General features: G+C 39.7%; 1 protein-coding gene across 2 annotated transcripts in view; it reads right to left on the reverse strand.

The window, feature by feature from the left end:
• Nucleotides 1–16,655, reverse strand: part of ARHGAP10 (Rho GTPase activating protein 10) — a 206,677-nt gene that overhangs the window by 96,404 nt on the left and 93,618 nt on the right. For both annotated transcript variants that reach the window (XM_014949825.1, XM_014949824.1), the window contains exons 4-7: nucleotides 11,482–11,553; nucleotides 8,030–8,131; nucleotides 4,753–4,863; nucleotides 2,153–2,257 (exon numbers count right to left, since the gene is read on the reverse strand). In XM_014949825.1, the coding sequence (XP_014805311.1) occupies nucleotides 2,153–2,257; nucleotides 4,753–4,863; nucleotides 8,030–8,131; nucleotides 11,482–11,553 (390 nt within the window). The remainder of the gene's footprint in view (nucleotides 1–2,152; nucleotides 2,258–4,752; nucleotides 4,864–8,029; nucleotides 8,132–11,481; nucleotides 11,554–16,655) is intronic.

Raw genomic sequence — 16,655 nt, forward strand, 5'->3', positions numbered from 1 at the left:
GTGAAAAAATTTTTCCTAATATCCAGCCTGAACCTCCCCTGGGGCAACTTGAGGCCATTTCCTCTTGTCCTGTCGCCTGTGACTTGAGAAAAGAGACCGATCCCCATCTCTCTACACCCTCCTTTCAGGGAGTTGGAGAGAGCAAGAAGGTCTCCCCTCAGCCTCCTCTTCTCCAGGCTGAATAACCCCAGCTCCCTCAGCCTCTCCTCATAAGACTTATTCTCCAGACCCCTCACCAGCTTTGTCGCCCTTCTCTGGACCTGCTCCAGCACCTCAATGTCTTTTTTATGGTGGGGGGCCCAAAACTGGACACAGTACTCAAGGTGAGGCCTCACCAGTGCCCAGTACAGGGGGACAATCACCTCTCGGGCCCTAGTCACCACGCTGTTTCTGACACAGGCCAGGATGCTGTTGGCCTTCTTGGCCACCTGGGCACACTGCTGGCTCCTGTTCAGCCGGCTGTCCACCAACACCCCCAGGGCCTTTTCTGCCAGGCAGCTCCAGCCACTCTGCCCCCAGCCTGTAGCGCTGCAGGGGGTTGGTGGGACCCAAGGGCAGGACCCAGCACTTGGCCTTCTTGAACCTCATCCCTTTGGTAACAGCATCCTGGCCTGTATTCAGTCAATTGAAAAGGCAAGCTGTTGAGATTAGCTTACTTTCTTATTGCTCATCGCTTCTTCACATCACTTCACTGGCTCTTTTCCATCTGTAATCTGAAATCCAGCTCTTCAAAAAACCGTCCCACAGCTTCCCCTCTCACGTTGCATTTCTTGCTCGTCTCGCACCAGCTCCCCTCTACCCACTGCAGCTCCGTGCTGCTCCTCACTGTTAAGCTAAGCACACAGAAGAGGCAAGGCTGGCCTGAAAATTCTTCCAGCAGCACTGATTTCTGCCCACGAACATCTCCTTATGAAGTCACCACTACTCTGCTCCCCTACCCAAACCAAACGATGGCTCAAGAGGACACCGGAGACTTAAACATACGGGAAGAGAATTAAAGGGATGGTATCATGGCACAGGAATCATGTCACTAGGGATTACAACAGCCCTAATCCTCTCTTCCACCTTCCCACCTCCCTCCTACTATCTGCTAGCTAAGCCACTTCTAAAAATAAGACTGCAACCTCCGAGAAGTGGGTTTTGTGTCTTAATTCCAGGTGCCCTTAGAGGTCAACAAAACAGATGCACCATCATGAGTTGCTTGTTCCCAGTAACGTAGATGGTTTGTTCCCCACCAACAGGCCTCCAGCACCTGCAATTTCCTCTGAATGAGTTTTATTCCTCAACAAATCTCACCACGACAGAGCACCTGACTAGTGGCTTTCAGTCCCACTGCTTCAGCCTGTCACCTTCCTTCTTGCTCTTCCAGTCCTGAGCAGATCACATTGGAAAATGTGGTGTGAGGGTACGCTAACTAGTGGTGGGCTAACCAGTTAGCCTGCCCTTGAAGGAACACATCCTTTTGGGATGTCACCACAGGTGCTAACACCCAGTCTCCTTAATACAGTCCTGCACCCCAAACCAACAGGGATGTTCTTGCCTGAAAGGGCTGCTTCAAGAGAAATGGAAACTCCAAGTCACACAGTCAAAAATGTGCTGATATCCCCAGCCATTTTCCCCTCTTTTTCTTAGTTATAGATAATCTAGCCCTCGATATGCCAAAATCATGCTGATAAGCCCAGCCATTTTTCCTTCTTTTTCTTAGTTATAGATAATCTAGCCCTAGCAAGCAATGACCCTCAGACACAACCACCATATACTCCACTTCAAACACACCTAAAACCACCAAGAACTGCAGCATCTCATTACCTGTCCTCCAAACTCTTCAGTGTTGTACATATTTTAACGGATTTAATTAGTTTTTAAACTCTATCACGATAAATCCTTGTCTTATTTCTCTATAACTAACTGGAAAAAAGAGTGGTGGCCTTTTACATGGCTTTTGTTTTTTAGAGGAAGGTCAGAAATGAGAAAAGAACTCCCTGGAAGCAGTGGTGGTTGGTTCAGTGATGTGGTTGGTTTGCCAGGAGATGGCACCACATCCCCAAAGTTCACAGGCAGCACACTACCACCGAGGAAAAAGAGAGAGGAACTTGAGTGTGTGATTTTACTCAAAAAATTAAAAAAGGTACAGATATCAATCTCAACTTACATTTTGTATGTTTATCTGCAGGGCCATTTTGTAATGATTGAAGTCTTTTGCAAGTTCATATCCCTGGTGATAGAAAGTGAACAAACCCTGGAAAAACGATAGCACCTGAAATACAAACAAAAGACTGGTGAGAAGGAAAAACTCCATTTACCAGAATATGATTGCTGCATAAAGCCTTTTTTGGAAAGATCAGAGATGACAAGATGATTATTTTTAAACAAAGTTCCACTACTGCCTACAATTTATTAATAACTTTTTTAGAGCCAAATGATCAGCTAGGTATATAGGCATTTTTGGGTCATCCTCTCTGGAATTTCTCAACTGATCTCTACTTTAAAGTTGACCATAGGCAATGTATAATGCCTGTCTCCCAAACTTTCCTATGTAATGTTTTCCTACAGCTGCTCTGAAAGCAACGATGTCTAGAATAAATACTTGTGCACAAGGAGGTAATGATCACTCTGACTTTTAGTCATCGTTTCCCTGGTCATTCTCCTCCTTGCTAATGACCACATTGAGCTGACTTTAAGGGGAAACGGTTTTAAACTGGAAGAAAAAAGATTCAGATTAGATCTCAGGAAGAAATTTTTTACTATGAGGGTGGTGAGGCACTGGAACAGGTTGCCCAGAGAAGCTGTGGCTGCCCCATCCCTGGAGGGGTTCAAGGCCAGGCTGGATGGGGCTTGGAGCAACCTGGGCTGGTGGGAGGTGTCCCTGCCCAGGGCAGGGGGGTTGGAACTCAATGATCTTTGAGGTCCCTTCCAACCCAAACCATTCTATGGTTCTATGATGTTGAGCTGACTTTCATAACAGAGACAACTGGGTTTGTTCAAAGAAGGAATCTTCCCCTCCAGTAATTTTATCCATCACTGCCTTTTTTGAAAGCAGATCTGATCCTTTATCACAACCAGCAAATGATCCACCTTTCATAACAGAGTCAACTGGGTTTGTTCGAAGAAGGAATCTTCCCCTCCAGTAATTTTATCCATCACTGCCTTTTTTGAAAGCAGATCTGATCCTTTATCACAACCAGCAAATGATCCACATTGCAGTTGCCAACTTCAGTGTTTCATTTTAAAAGAAAGAACAAGTTCTACTATATTGGAAACAAAGAGCAGTACTGCCTACCTCTCCTGTTTGGTTCAGGTTTTTGGAAAGGAGCAAGTTACAAAGGAAAGACCAACTCTACTTTAATAAAGAGAACAAACCGAAGAACGTATTAAATGATCTGAAGTCATACGCAAATAAACCATTTTCAAAAAGTATTGTGAAGGGGAAAATGGGTAAGAATTTGGTACTAAATAAATTCAGTTTACTGAAATGATTTTACTAATTTTCAGTTTACCCCAGTGGGAACTTCAAGTGCAAATTAAGCAACGTAACGTTCAGCCCCACCCAGAGGGAGCTTTCAGAAAAGAGAAAGGGACACATTTCAAAAACATAATTTGCAGACTCTAGTCTGGGTCTGAGAAAACTTCAAATGGTTTGAAACGCAAGAACTGAATGCACAGCTATTCAGGACTTTTAAAAAAATATTATTAAAAACTAGAATATTTTTTAAAATATATCCCACAAACAAAAACCTCCAACATATCAACAACAAAAAAATCCCACACAACCATTTTTCAAAAACATTGTCCCATTCCTTGAACAATGCTAAGGCATTTTAAGCAATTTGTTTCCACTTAAGGATTTTAGCATTTTTTTCATAAAGGAATAAGCTATATTAAAATATGCAGCTCATTAGCTCCATAATGACCAACTACTTTGATTAGGGTCATTCGGAACTTTTTTTATTATTATATTAAAATAATTGTATCAGAATAAAAGGACAGGCTTGGCCCAAAACCACAGACCTCAGAGCATGAGCAAATGGAAGTCACTTCCACATCCAGCCTCCCTTTGTCTCAGTTTACTGTTTTCTTGTTGTTTCATGAAGTTGCATTTATACTACAAAGCTAATGCGGACTTCAGAATATTTTATAGTAAGTTCAGAGATGTAAATAAGTCTGGGGATTTTCATGTATGATTTTCACTGAAATTCAGTTGAACCCCTTGATTTCTGCACAGATTCAATTACAAAATCAAACAGATCACATGTTAATGAGCATTTTAGCCAGCAGCACCCTCTTAATTAATTTATATCTGCACTCCTTCACTAAAAGACCTTTAAGTGCAGCCTTCATATTGAAAAAAGAATTCCTTCCACTAGTCAGGAGTAACATTTGACTGGTTGAAAAAAAAAAAAAAACAAACAAATGCAAGAAGTCTGACCCAAACATCATCATCTTGAATCCCCTATTCTAACTCATCCCATAAATCAAGGTTTTTGCAGTACAGCACAAGGTTTCAAACCTTTTCTGAAAACCAGCATCAATGGATCCAAGTCAACTGTGATTACTGAGGTCAACTTTGAGACACCTGGTTAATTGTATTCGTAACTAGGAATTTGCACACATGTTAACAAGTGCTTTAAATTCTGTTAAGTCACAGAATTGCACAGGCTTCCCCAGAAAACAGAGCTCCTTGGCTTTTGTCCAGTTGCATTCCTCCTCTGCCCCTCACGAATGACAGGGCAGGCTGGATTCGTTGGTACTTACAGGTTCCACACACTCAAATTTCTTCCGCTCCTGTATCTCTTGCAACTTGCACACATACTCGAGGGACAGCTCGTAGAAGTGTTTTCTGTTCTGCTCCACTTGGTTATCTGCCTGCACACAGAACAGGGCTAATGAAGTTTCAAAGACATTTTGCAGGCAGCTTCCAAACGACGCACGTACCGCACGCAAGTGGCACGCGATAAGATTTCTCCAGACTGAGATTTGTTCCTTTCCCAACACAGCTCATTCATTTACTTTTAAATGGCAGCAGCAATTCCCTTTTACTAGGTAACATATGTTGTTTTTAATCATCAGGCTGAATTTTTTAGAAATAACACCTCTTCAAGCTTCTTTGCTTTGGAATCCAAGCCAAATACATCAGAGCAGGTACCTGTGCACTGCTTTAATGGCATTGAAAAGATGCCTGCCCAAACAGAGAGAGCATCTTCTGTTAGAAAAGGGGGAAATCATCTCTCCAGTCAAACTAAGGAAGAAAATGTTATTGTTGAAAACCACATTGCTGGTAGTGGAAGCCAAATAAATAGCCAGAACACTGTTGTACCCGTCCCACACCTTTGCTCACTCTGACTGGCAAGAAAAGCAATTAAAAAGAATTCACTTATTAGTAAAACACAAGTTTTCATAGACCATCAAATATTTTAAAGTGCAGCTTTATTAGCTGCAGCTGATTTTCAGCTCAGCTTTGCTAAAATGTTTTCACCATATTGATGGTGAACAGTCATATTTCAGCTGCCATTCATCTGTAGATAAACATTCAACTTTCTAGCATATATGTATTATTTCATTAAGTTACTAAGGTACATGTGCTCTCGTTAAACTATAAAAACTTCAAGAACAGGGTAAGGGAAACCTTGATTAAAATACATTAAAGAAAGGCTATAAAGGAATATTCTATGTGATTAACACTTAGCCTGCCCATGGGATAATACCAAATGCTTCTGAATTCCAAAAGGGCATGGAGAAAGGGTTAGGTGAAAAGACCAGACACACTATCATATGCTCTCTCTTAAATACTGAGACTATATCCTGCAGGCAGCACAGTGACTGCTGTGCTTTAAGAGGATAAGTCAAATTAGCTTTAAGACAGTTTTGCCTTAAGAGGTACTTTGCTTTGCTGCTCCCTGCTCGAAATGTGCCAGCAGTTAAAGGGACATCACAACAAAATCTAAAAAATAAAAGCACTGATGTGCACATCAGTAAGAAAACACGTTTCAAAAAGCCAGAGCATTTCTATGTGTGCTGTAAGGTGTTCAAGATTGGAATTCCTTTGAGTTGTCAGCAAAGCTTCTGATGATACACACACGTACTGAAGGCCCAGTCACAGAAAAAGACTATGAAGTGGGTCTACTGGGACATCTGGCTAATCGACCGTAAGACTGCCCTACATACACCAAAGCCCCTCGTAAGCCTGTTTCTATCCCTCTTCTTTGCTTTTCAGCTGTTTATTGCTTTGGTTGCCTCCCCCAAGAATACAATACCCAACGCAGCCCTTTTATTAACTCCTCTCAATTCCCCTGTAAATAAATTATCACATCTCTCCTCCTATTTTTTTTGAGGGATGCGCCCCCCTGCGCACCCAGCAAGTTCTCTCACTGTTACGTTGTACTTCATCTATTGGCCAAGAAATCCAGGAATAAGGCACACACCATGCCTCAGTGAAATTTCAGGAATATCCCTCCCCTAAGAGACCCAAAGGTGATGTTAATGTAAGACACACTCCACAACATGGCATGTTTTTCATCAATTTTTTGTCTGCGTACTTTTATCAATTTATACCTGCGTACTCTTGGTCCTCCAGTCAGAAAATCACACAACTAATATGTATAATACTAAATTAGGAAGCTTTTATATATAATTATCTACATACACAATTATATACACCTATTTTCTAAGGTTGTGTAAAAAAATTTTTCCTATTTAGCACTCTGACAACATGATGCAATTCTTTTTTTTAAGTTGCTTATACACTTATACTCCAAAATGAAATGCACAAATAAAAGCGCCTGAAGAATTTCAGAATTTTTGTTCATGAGCCTTTGAAGGACATTTAAAACAAATCTGTTTGCTCTAAAACTTCAGACTATGTTTGATACAGCTTCAAGATGCCTCATGTAGGCATGTTGTATTTTTCCACTGAGGTTAGGTCTCATTTCCAACTTTGAAATATGGTTCGTAATGTTATCCAGTAAGAGATCATAATTAATACTTTTTTTTCATATTTTCTGCATTAAGTTCTTTGGCAGCCGATCAATTTGATGGAAGTTTCTGAGACACAAGCAATGCCCACTAATTTCACCAGGACAACTCAAACCCCCAAGACACACTTGCTTGTGCATATGAGGACCTACGTTGCACAAACACTATGGAGAAGAAACATCCTAATGAAACTCAAGAACAATTAAAGTTCTTAAGTTCCTACCTACCTTGCCAGCTACATTAACCACTTTTTATGAAAAACAGCATAGATTCTATGGGGTGAGGTAGACAGCAGGGAAAAGAGTTATCTCTGAGGAAAACATTGTGTTCAGTGATACAAGGTATTAATAGACCAAGCATTAATAATTCTGACATAATTACATTTCTCTGGAAAAGAAAACAGCCTCTGCCTACAGCAAGTCTCTTCAAGATGTCTCTGCTGTTTTCTCATGTACGATTTGCTCTGCCTTGAGAAATAAAAGCTATTACAAATAAGGATGATGATAATAAACCCACAGGGACAGAAGGAATGCCAGGCAAAACAGATCTGTTTTTTAAGTTACAAATTGTCAATAAGCTTTTTCTTTGTAGCATTACTTGAAAAAGAACAGATCTTCGAAACATGAGAAAGAAAGAAAGGGAAAAAAAAAAGCCCAAAACCACTTTTGGTCAGGAATGTGTCTTGCTGTACTTTGCATTAAGCATGAACACAGGACACTTAGTCAATACATACAATGCAAAGCAAATTACATATATGGTAAAGCCTCGTAGGAAATGCAGCATTTTCCACAATATACTTGCACTTTGTTATCCCTTAATTATATTTAAAAAATTGCATGATGTTCAGTGTTTCATACACAGGCCAAGTAAAGCCCTCAACTCAGAAAAAGGTAAGGGTACACCACGAAGTTCAGCAAATACTGATTTCCTCACCAACCTTTCCAGTTGATGGAATTTTTTCATGTACCACTAAGAATGCTGGGTTTGCATCTGCATAAAGTATATTTACCTATTCAAAAGCCTTTAGCTTGCATAAAAAAAGAGAGAGAGGCAACACTACCTCTTGTAATTGTAGCTCTTTCTTCTTCGCTGATAAATTCAAATGCTTTTCTAACAAACTGTAGTTCTTCTCTGTCTCTTTATCAAACTTCTTCTTTTCCTCCTAGACACAGAAACAAAGTAACATTCATTTATATATAAAAATGTAAGAAAAGCCTCCTTTCTTTCCTCTTTTAAAATCCTGCTTAATCAGAAACAAAGAGAAACAATCTATCATTGCTGCAGTAACTAAGGAAAAGTACGTATTCAACTCCTTTCTTAAAATTAATTTAAATGTTAACTTGAAATGAAACTCCATTGCATCATTCTGGTGAAGGTTGCCACATGGACACTTACATCTTCTAAGTTAAAAAAGCCAAAAAAACACCTCTTCTTGATTTATTGCATCAGCCATATAATCTTGGTTTTGAATACGGGACTTCAAGGGAAATAGCAGTTTCACTGAAAAAAAAGAACTTTCCACAATCAACAGGGGAAAAGTTCTAACAGTTTGTGCTTTCTACAATCAACAGGGGAAAAGTTCTAACAGTTTCACAGTTCAAAACATAAGTGAATATGGCTCCGTATTCCATAGGATTTCTTGATTTTAAAGCCATATAAAGACCTCTGTGTCGAATTCCTGCTTCTGTTGTTGCTCCAGAGGAAAAAAAAAAAAACTAATGCAAAGACCTCTGTGTTGAATTCCTGCTTCTGTTGTTGCTCCACAGGAAAAAAAAAAAATAAAAGGAAAAAAAGAAAAAAAGAAAAATATCCATAAAATATAAAATCATGCTAGCAAAAGAGAAACTCCCACAGACACATATGAAAATGTATTTCCCTGACCATCAAAAGCAACAAACTGGAAGAGGGACAGCCATTAAATGTTTCTAGGAAATTTGAGTTCTTGGTTCTACTTTAATAGAAGACACTGTAAAACAGCTCTTTTGTTCCTTCAGTTCTAGTTTACTAACTCTGTGCATTAAGAGATTAATCAGTATTGAGAAAAATGAACCACGCAGTTTTGAAGTTATTTTTAGTATAATTAATTGCAGTTGAAAATAATCTAAAATAAGTAAAATCAAGTATCATATTACATCTTCAACAACTGACTCCAGAGACCCACTTGCTCTTCTTTTTTTCTGTTAACCTTTCATTTTTAATGATACTATATATAAAATATTATAAATGATACATGGTTTTGTTCTCCGGGTTCTGAAGATGGCGTTCTTTTACAGAGGGGATCTAAGCTGTTTAGAATTGCTTCTCAGCAAGCACTTTTACCAAAAATGCTAGTTTTTCCTCTAGCACAAGTCTAAGAATTTCCTTTAAAAAAGCAGCCACAATATTCCTTACAAACTGAGAAACGTGAAGATAAATATATGGTATTACTGTGATTAAAGACAACATATTAGCATACAGGAAATTAGGAAGAAAGTAGGAGCAGGGAGGGGGAATCTGTGTGTATATATTAGCAAAATTTTCATTGATCTGGGCAACATTTGAGAGCTGCCAAAAAAACCCAAAGATTGCTATTGTCTTCTAAGTAGGGAAAGCCAGAAACTCTACACATGTATTTTGGGATTAGAGCAGCAACACCTTTTACTAAGGGGTAATTCCAGTGCCAGGGAGCTGAAATTTTTTCCTCTTCTTTTTCTTCTTAAGCCTAACTCAGATCATTTAATCAGCAGGGGATTTAAGATACAGGAAAATGTGAGGCAGCAGATTCAACTTCTATTTTGTAATGGCAGAGTGTTAATTTTTCCTAAAAATTTTTTCATTACTACACAACGTTCCAGCTAGATTTCACTACTAGATGCTATAACTTGGTTTTCAGAGCTAAACAGTATTGTATTTCTAGTGTCAGTATTTTCATTGTATTTCATTGTATTCAGTTAAAAAAATTCAAAGAGTTAAGCATTTTTACAGGATTTTTAATTAAACCTTACACAACTATGCAAGGCTGTTCTATTTACGGTCATGATGAATTCTGTCCCAAAAAAACAGGCTAAATCACAAATAAGAGCTTCAACTTGAAGCAGTATAGAGGGACAGGAGGGAAAAAACATCCCTTCAAACAAAATGTGAGATGCAGACTGTGTGAAAGTAACTTGTCATGTTAGAAACATCAGGGACAGAGTTCTGACTAGGAAATGAGTGAAGATCATGAGATAATTTAAAGCATTAGGAGCTCTCACCCCCAAAATGGCAATGTTCTTTAACACCCAAAATACTTTTGAAATAATCCATTCAGGACAGCTTCTGCTATGACAACAGCTTACATTTAGCAAGAATTCTCTTCTTCCTTGGGAGATGCCCTACGCTACAGACCAAGTTTGTATTGAACGTTGGGTGTGACGTCTGAGGGACTTCTCAGAAGTCCATAAAGTGACACAAAGCCCATTGTACTACTGAACTGCAAGGATTTACCATCAACGGGGCATTTTCCATCCATCAACGCTGAAATCCTATTCAGAACATGTTAATCATTCCTGCTAAAGTCAAAATGTATAGCACTCTCATAATTGAAACATTATCTATAGCTATTACATATCACTGCTGATGAAGTCATGAAATTATAAAATAAAACATCTGCAGAGTGGTAGTTTAAAAGCTCTCATAACTGAAACATTATCTTAGCTATTACATAGCACTGCTGATGAAGTAATGAAATTATAAAATAAAACATCTGCAGAGTGGTAGTTTAAAAATATATGAGTTGAATTTTGCAACAGCAAATTGTGTTCAATAGCTGGGTGGTTTTCTTTTATTTATTTTTTAATACACATTTAAATTTCTCATTGGAAGAAGGCAGGCAGTTCAAATTTGACCCTGTTACTGTTATCCAAAGCTAGTCTGTATTTAATACATTAAGCTTACTTTGCATTGTTGGGGTTTTTTTAAATATACACAACATAATGACAAGCTTAAAAAAATTACTGAACACTCAAAAAAAAAATAAACAAAACACTAACTTTGCACGAAATCTTGTCTTTTAGCCTCTCCATCCTTTTTTGTTTCCTCTCATGCAGAGGCAATGCGTTATTTATTCAAAATAAAAACGAAAATAAAGGCAATTTTCACTTTGCAGGTTATGGTTAAAGATGAGCAAGCTCTTTTGGGTAGTTAATATTTTTCAGCCTTTGATTGTGCAACTGCAAGCAAATACAAAGCAGAGCAGGATTACCCATTAGGAAGGGGGGGCAGGCTGTTAGGAGGATTGCTCCTATTCCAAGCACAAGAGATAAGGGAGGGGGAGGAGAGGAAAAAAAGGGAGAGGACACATTCTTCTCTTCTTGAAACATACTTTCCATTTGTTTCTGAAGTGAGTTCTCAAAGTAGAAATTAAAAAAAAAAAAAGTGTGAATGCATGAAATATAAACAACAGGATCTCTCTGCCAAATACATGTCATTACCACACCGCAATGCAAGTAGAGAAATTAAACAAACTTATCATAAAAGCAAGGAGGGACAAACCTTTACAGCTCCTAGCTGCTCTTTCCTAAATCTTTCCAAAGGTTTGATCAGAGTTTCAGTAACACTGAGTGCCTAAAGGAAAAAAAAAAGCATGGGTTAGGTCTCTGTAGCCGGATGGACAAGGCACTTTAGCATCAGAAATGAAAAGAAAAAAAGCAAGCAAGCTCTGGGGTAAAATAAAAGAGAAGCAGGCAAGTTAGGAGCCTGAAGTCCTAACTCAAAAAAAAATTATATCTCTGAGTTCATTAGAGTTTTCAAAATTTCTATTCTTTATTTAGTTTTCCTGACAGTGGACTGAAATCTAAAACAAATGCAGAAATTACAGGCTTTCCTTGTGCCAGTCTCACAGCTCAGGTTGATGGTCTCGATGGCAGAACACCAGAACGAGACATAAGACAAATTATTTCCATTTGGGGACACAAATTTCACTATTTTCACCAGAACGAGACACGGGACAAATTATTTCCATTTGGGGACACAAATTTCTGCAACAAGAAACACTACAAACAACTGCAGAATAGACTACTCAGCAGCAAGCAAATAATCACCTTTTAACACACAGTGGAAGCCATTAGCATTGATACCTATGCTAGCCATTAGCATTGATACGTATTTCCAAATATTTGCATTTGAGTACATTAAGAAAACCTGAAGTTAAACCCACTTCAAGAGGCACAAAGTCAAGAAACAAGAGGTTTTTAGTTAGGTGAGCATCTACCAGGGCACTTTTGATAAATGGCCTCGTAGGCACACTAAAGAGAAAGGAAAAAGGAAACAACATGTCATTTTAAGACAGAAAACTGTAGCTTATTAGATCTGGCCAGCAAACACAGTTTTGTTTTTAGTTAGGTGAGCATCCACCAGGGCACTTTTGATAAATGGCCTCATAGGCACACTAAAGAGAAAGGAAAAAGGAAACAACATGTCATTTTAAGACAGAAAACTGTAGCTTATTAGATCTGGCCAGCAAATACAGTTTTTAGTTCACAGGAAATTTCACCAGGGATGGAGCAGGGTTGGGTTTGATGCAAAGACTTAAAAATTTAGACCATGTTTGAAATTTCAGTGAAGGTTGCAATTTCTTAAAGGCAACAACAGCATGGAAGAGACGGAAAGAGTATTGGAGGTGTGGAGGAGCAGGTGGGTTCCTTTTGGTCTCAAGGAGACCCACAGCATGGATTGTGCTGACAACTGGGGCTTAGCACAACCATGGGGCTGAGCTGCCAGGGGTCCAGGCAGAGCTCCCTGGAAGCCCACCTTAGATACACCATTCTTTCTATTCTATATTCTATTTTCTTTCTCTTTCTTTCTATTATTTTTATTTCTATATTCTATTTCTTTCTATTTTTTCCCCCATTGTCCATCCCCCACCCACCCCTTCCCCCCAAAAAAATGTGAAAAGTTTTAGATAAAACTTTGCAGGCTTAAACAAGCCTTCTGGAACACTTCCAAAAAAAAAAGCTCTTATCATAAAACCCAAGAGGGATGTATTAGAGACCTGGCAGAAGACAAATCTGAACAGCACTGGCTGCTCTCACCCACCCCTGGAGCCATGCAGGGATTACTGCTGGAGTCATCCTGCCAATTCACCGTCACCGCAGCAACCCAGCTCCTCAAACAGCTCCACTAACCCGTGGAGCTAACTGGAAACCCAAAATATGTGGCAAGTCTGGGCCAAACTGCACCTTGCCCAGTCATCCCCACCAACAGACGCTTCCTAACTGCAGAGCGTTTGTTCTCGCCACCCAAACTTTCCCCCTTCTGCATCCATTTCCTGATTTTTGTCAAAAAACTCTTCAAGCACCCTTCAGTGCACCCTTGGCAGGGGCAAAAGCAGAAGGAGACCTGACAGTTTTGTCCTTCAAAAGCGTAGAACAACACCGGGGTAACCACAGCAAAGAAGACCCTTGTGTTGAGCTGGGGGGTGAAGGAGGACAACAGACCAACTTCTGCCACGTCTCCAGAAGAGCTCACCCCAAGGCTTTGGGAATCCTCTTGGTGGCTGGAGAACCATTCGTTCCCTGAGCTGCACCCACCCCCACCAAAAAAGAGCCAGAGCAGTCAAATGCCCCAAACAGGAGCTGAGCTGTGGTTCTAGGAAGGGTTCAGCCCACCTGGCAGCCTGTGCTCATATAGCCCATCTACTCAAGCACTTAACAGGAGTCTCCAGAGCAGCTTTTAGGATACTCAAGTTTTTTTAGGGTACTCAGACTCCCAAAAAGTTTCCTGGAAATCCATAAGGGCTAAAAGGAAATTCTAAATAATTTGGATTTATAATCAGATTGAGCACCAGAACTGGTTTCCCAGGGCACTGCAGAAGCACCTGAGGACTGAAGGATCTCTCCTTGCTGACCACAAGGATTCCCACAAGTTGGAGTGGAGAACTAGTCCCAGAAGTCCTTCTATATCAGAAAACTTGGAAGCTTAAATTGTTTCTGCCAGTGTCCTCTACACTGACAAAGTGAGGGAGAAAGCTTTGAGGCTTCCTCAGAGCAAAACTCAGAGAGGATGATGCCGGCTGCCAGGAGGTGAGAGCATCGTGGTTAGTGGAATCATTTAAAAGCATTTAAAAGGTAGCAACTAAGCACTGAAATGTTGTTAGATATTTATTTCTAACCTCCTGACAGCAACTAAGCACTGAAATGGTCAGGAGGTTAGAAATAAATATCTAACAACAAGTTGCCTATTAGCTGTTTGAACCTTTACACAAAGAAAGTGCAATGTAAGATCAGCAGGCAGTTAATGTTTGCTGAGAGTTGCTTATTAGCTGTTTGAACCTTTACGCAAAGAAAGTGCAAAGTAAGATCAGCAGGCAGTTAATGTTTGCTGAACGTGAAGCCCACGTCAAAGAAAATCATAGCACCTTGATGTAACAGAAAGAGAATTTAAAAAAAAAGAAAGAAAGAAAAAAAAAAAACCCCACATGCAGAAAAACTGGCTGCAAATTACTTGGTCTGCTATGCTCCTGCACGGCATTAACCATGGGAACTACTACAGGAATCTGAAGCAGAAAATAATCTTTAAATCAAAATGGGATGTTCCCCCAGTGACTGCCAACAAACAGATTCCACTGCTGCCAGTGGTATGATACGCCAGTAATTCTTTCATTAAAAGAAAAACAAGCTTCCTCTTGCTTCCAGAAAAAGGCATTTCTCATTTTCCACAACTTCAACTTTTGTTAACAGCAGAACTTTCTCTCCAGCAGAATTTTGCCAGCCATAAATACAGATATTTAGGATTTACCACCACCTTTGCTTATTGTGTCTGGGTTAAACAACGGGGCTCTTGAGCATTTCTTGGTGAAGTGGGATTTTAGAGATCTTTGGTCATTCTCACGGAGCTTCATACCAGCCCCACGTGTAAAAACATGAGGAATATTTCCTTGTCACTGAAATGACCAGGTTTTGAGCCCCATGTGAGTTTGTACATGTATAAACATGACTGCTGAATTTAACAGTGAATTACAGAGATGTTCTTCTGACTGGCAAAAATAAAAACAACATTCATAAATAAATTATGCACCACACTAGATCAAATAGAGAGGCATTTGCACTCTTTTCCAGTACATCCAGTACATCCAGTGCTGGTCATGAAAAGCTACAAAAGGATACGAACTTATTTATGGAACAAAACCATTATTTACACTGCTATTCATCATTAACTTAGTTTATTTATAACTTGGGAGCTCAAACCAATCTTTTTTTTGTTTTGTTTTTTTTTAAACCCATGGATAACAGATCAGTACACAAAATAGTAAAATTCTCCCCGTATAAGACAATAAGCTAAGGATTCCATGAATATTTGTCATTATCACTTGCACCTTCCTTAAGAATTAGTACTATGTTAAAATGCAAAATTTCCAAGAAAAGTTATATTAAGCTTTGAAGTTAAATATTCATTAATATAACATTTCATGTTCCTTCCTCTTTCAACTTCTGTCTTGACTCTAATTTCCATCCCTCCACACCTCTAATCCTGGCAGATTATGATGACAGGAACGTACTATTTAAAGGGCATGAAAAAAATTCCTTCTTTTCTTTATACCTCTGATCTATCCAAACCCGCCTGAAAGGAATATAGACTCAATTTTAAAATCTGACAGGTAAATTATAGCAAATGTAATTCCTAAATGAATCAATATGAAGGGGTCATGTCTCAGGCAAGTCTCTTAACCAGCTTGAGGAACGTCAGAGTCGCAGGAATGCTTTAAGAAATGTTTAACCTGATGTGCACACGTGCTTCAGGCAGACAGTCTGAAACTGCTTATGCTACTCCTTTTCTATTTGCTGCCCCTATGGAAAGGTCAAAAAATTAACTTAACTGGAACATAAACCTGGCAACAGCAGCAATAAAATCATCATTGCCATCATCACCTGATGATTGCTGCGTTTCCAACAGCATCATAAAGCAGGCTTTCAGCTTCGCGTATCCCTCCTGATTTCAGATGCCTTCACAAAACTCCACCTGCTCAGGCAGAGAAGTTGTACAAAAAGGCCATAATCCTGATTTTGCCAGCTCCATATTCTTCAAAATAATTAAGTAAGAGGTCACAGATTAAGGGGCCCAAACCAACATTTCCTAGAGCAGCCCACAAAGGCACAGACTAAATCCATCAGCAAGTGCATTTCCAGCTGTTTGCTGCTTCATCTGTCAAGTCAACGAGATCCAACGAGTAACTCACCAGTCAGTGCCAGTCCACGAGATGACTCCATTTACCCTGTCACTTCTTCCCTTCCCAGAAAAGGTGGGAGTAGAGCTGTTTAGGGAGGAAATGCTTCCCCAAACACCTCTTTCTATGCACTGGAACCTGGGCTGTACAGGAGCATCAACCCTCAAGAGCTGTCCCAGGAGCTCAGTCCATCCCCTACGGCTTAAAAGGCTAGCACCAACCTAAGGTAATCAAAATTTATTTTGCCTTATTAGACAAATGCAGCATCCCAGCTTTCAGCCTAAAGATGGCCTTAGACCTTTACTGGAAGAACTGGAAATCACACACTGCTCATCAACAAATCTGGTGGGGAGGTAAATATGTGCTCTGACGCTGCTCTGTTCTGAATCCAAGCATTCTCCCATACATGAAAGGTTTACAGGGAGAAGAAGAAGAAGGGGGAGAAGAGGGAGAAGAAGAAGAAGGGGGAGAAGAAGAAGAAGAAGGGGGAGAAGAGGGAGAAGAG

Source organism: Calidris pugnax, unplaced genomic scaffold, assembly GCF_001431845.1.
Source record: "Calidris pugnax isolate Ruff unplaced genomic scaffold, ASM143184v1 scaffold42, whole genome shotgun sequence".
In the NCBI taxonomy this organism is placed as follows: Eukaryota; Metazoa; Chordata; class Aves; order Charadriiformes; family Scolopacidae; genus Calidris; species Calidris pugnax.